Raw genomic sequence first — 6,389 nt, 5'->3', positions numbered from 1 at the left:
AAAAGATATGATCAAGAAAAGCTGCCGATTTGAAAAGACTATAGACAAACCTCTACAGTTTGTCTAAAATACAGACAAACCCTTATTAAAACAAAAAAGAAAAAACAGAATTCACGAATATATAATATCAGAAATGAATAACAGGGTATAACTAAAGGCACTATAAAGAATTTTTAAGAGAATACCATAAACCAAAATTTTGAAAGTTTAAATGTAATATCTAATTTTTTACAAAAAATGAACGACCAAAATTGATTGAAGAAATAGGAAACCTAAATAAACCAACGAACATTAGAAAAATTGAGTTGAATTCTCAAACTATAACAGTTTCATAGATGAGATTTACTAAACATTCAAGGGACAAATGCACCCTATCTCATACAAGTGGTCACAGAAATTAGAAAAGGAGGGAAATTTCCAAATGCATTTCAGAAGGGTACTATAACCCAGACACCAAAGGTGGACAAAGCTAGTGCAAGAAAGGAATGTTTTACGCTAATGTCAATTATGAATGTAGATGTTAAAATAAAAAAGTATTCTCAAATTGCATGAAGCAGTGTATTAAAAAACAACAGGATGCTATGACAAAGCAAGGTTTATCTCATAATGCAAAAATAAGTCCACATTAGAAAAATCTACCAATGTGACCCACTATGTTAAACTATCAAAGGACAAAACATCAATATTTCTTAGAAAAAGCATTTAATAAAACTTCAATATTCATTTCAGAGTTTAAAAATATTCCTACTTTAAACACAACTAGTTAAACCTTTAACCTGATAAAGGGTTTGTTTCTACTAAAATCTTAAAACAAATACCATAAGTAATAAGGACACATTATAAATATCCTCAATGAGATAGAAATAGGAAAACAATGCTTGTGCTCACCCTTACTATTTGATGAGTTTTGAAAGTTCCAGTCCATCCAATGAGAAAAGAAAGATAATCAGTAGTGTTATTTATAGATGATCTGACTATATACGTGAAACTACAAAGGAATCTACAAATAAACTATTTAACAAACAAGCAAATACACCATGTTTGCCAAAATAAGATTATTCGAAAATCTATAGCATTTCTCAACAGTAGCAATAATCAATTTAAAAACTTAGTAGAAAAGAGATCTCACTTATAATAGCAGCAAAAGTTGTAAGGTACCTAGGAATAAGTCTGAAGAGGCACAAGAGTTTTATAAACAGATTATAAAATGTTACTGAAGAATATTTAAAAATCAGAATATTAAGGTATTGGATGACTCAATTTTATAAGTTGTCATAGCTCCAAAAATGTAACCTATACATTTAGATAAATATTAGTTAAATTGGTTAATTAGTTAAAGCCAAAAAAGCTTTTCTAGTGGAACTTGACATACTAATGCTAAAGTTAGTATAGAAGAGTAGAAGCCCAAAAATATCCCATAAAATTTTTTTTAATGAACAAAGAGGGGACATATACCCTTCTACACATCAAGACTTATTCTAAAGCCATTATAATTAAGAGTGTGATATTGGCTCGGAACTGTTTTGTAGTAGAAAAGGACAAACTAGAAACATGTCCATGAACATATGGAAATTTAATTTACAATCATGGTGGCATTACACATTAATGGGGGCATGAAGGACTATTCAGTCAATAGAGTCAAGACAGGTTTCCTTATTAGGGAGGGGAGGAGTGAAATTAAATTCCTACCCTCACCATTCAAAAAGATAAGTCTCAGAGCAATTTCATGTGTGGAAAGCAAAACTTTTAAACATTAAGGAAAACAGATATAAGAGGCTAGATCAGGTGTGGAGAAGTTTCCTTAACAGTATAAAATTACACCAACTATAAAGAAAAAGATCAATGAATATGAGTGCATTTTAAATTTCCTATAGTATGCAAGACATCGAAAGCAGTTAAAATACAAGCCACAGACTGAGACAATATATTTAATGTTTATATGCATGAACTCCTACAAATCAAGAGGAAAAAAGATAAAACATACACAGCGTCCATTGAAAAAATGAACAAGGACTCTGAAAAAACAAATCACAGGCTTGGAAACCTGGATAGCCAATGAATATATAAAGAAATGCTTAACCTCACTCACAGTGAGGGAAATTCAAATAAAACAGCAAGATACTGGATTTTTTAAAAAATCAAATTGGCAAGAATAATAAAAGTCTGAATCTAGAAAGTGTTAAAGGTCATGTGAGGGAAACAAGAAACTCTCATACACTGCTGATGAGTGTGCAAAAGAAAGAGCCACTTGGCAGTCTCTCATAAAACTATATACGTGTGTGCAGCCTAGCAATTTCCCATCCAGGTAGATGCATAGAGAAATTCTCACATATGTGCAAAGGAAACATTACAAATAATATCAAAATATTGGCAGCAGTTTAATATTCATCAATAGGGGAATAAATAAACACGGCACACCTTCATATGCATGTAACTACAACATAGCAATTAAAATGAATGAATTGGATCTATATGTATCAACATGAAGAGAAAAAGTAAAGCCATACTATGAAGGGAAAAAAAAAACAAGTCACAAAATGATATGTACAGTTTAACACCACATGTGGACATTTAAAAAATCATATAAAGCTATATTCTGTATTTTAAGGGTTCATATGTGGTAAAAGTGTAAAGCCTAGATTGAAAAGTTACATACCAAACTCATGATAGTGTTTGCCTTTGGGGGAAAGGGTGGAGAATGGTATTGAAAGCAGTACAAAGGGGACTTCAACTTTATCAGAAATGTTGAACACTTCAGTTTTTAAAAATAGATCCGAGGCAGATATGACAATATGTTAACATCTGTTAATTATATGAGACAGGTACACGGGTGCTTATTAATTTTCCCTCTGCATTTTTAGTATCTTTACATTTTTTTAAATAATAAAATTAAAATAAAAACAGCTATTAAATAATTCTATCTCTGATAGAATTTTAATGCAAAGATTGAGAGTTAATAGTCTAAAATTTTGAGGTGAGGAACTTTGGACAAAATGATCTGTTTTAGGGAGGAAGCTTCTTAAAAACAATAAATCTGACAATATTATTTTAAAACTGATTAAGTGAATAGATGCTGTAAACATCAACAAGGTTAGCTTTCAAAATCACATTGAGAGAGAAAAGCAAGTTGTAAAATGGTATGTGCACTATTGTACCATTTACAGAAAATCCTTTAATATATAACATAGATATAGACATATATTTACACTTATAATTCGGTGATGAAGGTATAATAACAAATGCTGGAAGAATACACACCTCGTAATACTGATTGCTTAAGGAAGTAAAAAGGAAGCTAGGTGAATGGGATTGGGAGGGAAATAATGTGACAACTCTACCTGTAATGTGTAATATAAATTAAAAACTGAAGCAAATATAACACAAATTTCACACTTACTCTAGGCAGTATATACATGAACATTTGTTATTCTAAATGTATATGTATTTTTAATTTTCTAAAGAAAAAGTACTGAAGAATTACAAATAAAATGCACATAATTCAGTAACATAAAAGTAAAGCTGTGTACATCAGAAACTCTGGTAGACTATTTGACAATTTTTAGAGGTCATCCTGTTTGTTTTTCTGTGTTTTAAAATTTTTTTTTAAGTAAGAAAAAGCAGAAAAAATGAAAGCATTGCAGACATGTAAAAGAAATCATATATATATCTGATTATAAAAAAGAAACACCTCCACAATCACAAAACACCACATGAGCATTCTGTATCCTTTGCTGTATTTTCTTATTTTTAATTTTTTCTAAAGAAAAACAGAACACGCTGCCTAATTGGAAACGTGACTTTCTATTATAAAATTGTGGGAGTCCATTTTAATGTGTTTATCTGGCTGCTAGTCTATAATTTATATTTCAGCGTGAAAATTTGTTTGCATGCCTGTGACAGGTTAATGCAGTTTAAACGTCCATTTTTTTCCTTTCGTTGCTTGAATGGTTAAATCGTTACTCAAAGGATTCTAAGTTTCAATTTCAACCACGAGAGCATTCTTTGCTTTTTCAAGGTTAAAAATGTTTCTGGTCCGAAATGCTATTAATTAACGGCTACGCGCGGAGATCTGTTTAGGGAATTGCTACCGACCCCGGCTTAACAGTTGAAGTGCTAAATGAGAAAACTTTTTTTTTGATGCAGACTGGGGATATTTTCAATTTGATCTGAAAGCGGAGGACGGGAGCGAAACGTAATTCCAGACCGCTCAGCTAACAATCGCAATTATGAATCGAAAGACATGTCAGGTATTAGCGTTTTTTGCCTTAAAATGAAACTTTCTGGGACTCCGCCGGACACCCCGCTGGCGGGGGACCCGCGGCGGGGGTGGCGTTGCCGGCAGGCTGCCCAGAAGTTACGATCGGGGAGTTTTCGCTTTATTAAAATTACCTGGCTCGCCAGCAGAAGAAAGAACGAGCAGACAAGACAATTTCTTAGGCTGTTAAAATGACTTAGCCCGGTGGGCCGCGCGCTCCGAGGGGGTGTCCTGCGGGCCGGGGCGGTCCCCGCCGCCCCCGCGGGCTCCGGTGCGTCAGGGGCGCGTCAGGCGGGGCGGGCTCCGGGCGCGCGGCGGCGGCAGCTGCGGCGGCGGGCGGCGGGCGGCGGGCGGCGCGCACCGGCCTCCTGCTTCTCGCTCTGAAGCTGCGGGACGGACGCTCCCAGGAACTCTCCCGCTCGCGGCCGGCCGCGCTCGGACAGCGCTCGCCGGCTGCCGAGCGGTCCCAGCATGTCGGCAGCCGTGGCGTGTCTGGACTACTTCGCCGCCGAGTGCCTGGTGTCCATGTCCGCGGGTGCCGTGGTTCACCGCCGCCCGCCGGACCCCGAGGGCGCCGGCGGAGCCGCAGGCTCAGAGGTGGGTGCGGCGCCACCGGAGTCCGCTCTGCCGGGTCCGGGGCCACCGGGGCCCGCGTCTGTCCCCCCGCTCCCCGCCCCTAGCCCCGGCGCGTGCAGCGCCGCGCCCCACCTGCTGGCTGCAAGCGTCTTGGCTGACTTGCGCGGCTGCTCTGGGGAGGGCTCCGGGGAGAAGTCGGGGGAAGCTCCGCGCGCCTCGTTCGACTCCTCTGACCCGACCCGGTGCTCCAGCCCGACCCCGCGCTCTGAGCCGGCTCCAGCCTCCAGCGCAGCTGCGGTCTCCAGACCCGCGAGCTCCCCCGGCTCACCCTCGGTCCTGGGCGAGCCCGCAGCCTCTGGGGGGGGTTCGGGAGGGGCCCCAGGGCCTGGCCCCGCCCCCGCCGCGGGTCAGATGCTCCGGAGGAGGCCTGTCACACCTGCTGCCAAGCGACATCAATGCCTCTTCCCGGGATGCAACAAGGCTTATTACAAGTCATCGCACCTAAAGTCCCACCAGCGTACCCACACGGGGGAGCGCCCTTTCTCCTGCGACTGGCTCGACTGCGACAAGAAGTTTACGCGTTCCGACGAGCTGGCCCGCCACTACAGGACGCACACTGGCGAGAAGCGCTTCTCCTGCCCACTCTGCCCCAAGCAGTTCTCCAGGAGCGATCACCTGACCAAGCACGCTCGCCGCCACCCAACCTATCATCCCGACATGATTGAGTACCGGGGGCGACGTCGCACTCCACGTGCTGACCCGCAAGCCGCAAGTGTGGTGGAAAGCTCCGGCTCCAGCCCTAGCCAGGAGCCCAGCCTCAGCACATGCCTGTAGGACAGTCTACTGCTTTCTGTACCCTCAAGGACGGTCCCCCAGGCTATTTTCCCTGCTTTCTCTCTGCCCATCCCTCTTTTCCAGAGTCATTAGATCAAGGCACAGACTGGTTCCTCGCTCAGATGGTGGGTCCAGGCAGGCATGTTGGACTCTGGGGAGGAGACTGGGGGCCAGAAACTAGCAGAAATTCATGCGTCACGCTTATCATCCTAAAAGGGGGAATTGCCTCGAGACAGCCCCAGGAACTGGTGAGAAGGGATGAACTCCGGTACTCTGCATAGTACTGAAGATCCTCCCCTCCCTGGGACCAGGGATATGAAACTGGAATTCTCAGATGCCTGAGGAGCTCCCAGTCTCAAAGTACTCTGGTGTCTCACCCACCCACCAGGGCGGACCTTGGACAGGGTGTCAGGGGTGGCAGTCTTGGAAATGTCCAGGACTGGGATTGATGAGAGGCCTTTGGAAACAGAAATGATTTCTATTTCTGTAAACAGCAATGTTTACTAATTTATTTTTAGTATCTTTTAAACAAGGATCTCAGGTTGATGGGAGACTGATGTCCTCCACTCCCCCAATTGCCACAGCTACCTCTACCAAGAGAGGCCATGTAAGCGTCCATGTGGATGTATGGCTGAGAGATGCTTCTTGGTGTCTGGGGAGTGGTGTGAGTCTGTCTGCAGGTCCTATTGCGTGATTGTAACCCTGCACTTGCGTCTTAGCCCTT

General features: G+C 42.0%; 1 protein-coding gene across 1 annotated transcript; it reads left to right on the top strand.

The window, feature by feature from the left end:
• Positions 1-4,726: 4,726 nt before the first annotated feature.
• KLF14 (KLF transcription factor 14) lies at positions 4,727-6,158 on the top strand. Its single transcript, XM_053553658.1, has one exon. It carries the CDS (start codon positions 4,727-4,729, stop codon positions 5,663-5,665), a length of 939 nt encoding a protein of 312 aa, XP_053409633.1. The 3' UTR covers positions 5,666-6,158.
• Positions 6,159-6,389: the final 231 nt, after the last annotated feature.

Source organism: Nycticebus coucang, chromosome 11 (assembly GCF_027406575.1).
Source record: "Nycticebus coucang isolate mNycCou1 chromosome 11, mNycCou1.pri, whole genome shotgun sequence".
Classification (NCBI taxonomy): domain Eukaryota; kingdom Metazoa; phylum Chordata; class Mammalia; order Primates; family Lorisidae; genus Nycticebus; species Nycticebus coucang.
This window is presented reverse-complemented; position numbering and strand designations above follow the sequence as displayed.

Coding starts and splice junctions, on each gene's coding strand:
- KLF14 (XM_053553658.1), top strand. CDS start 4,727: ATGTCGGCAGCCGTGGCGTGTCTGGACTACTTCGCCGCCGAGTGCCTG.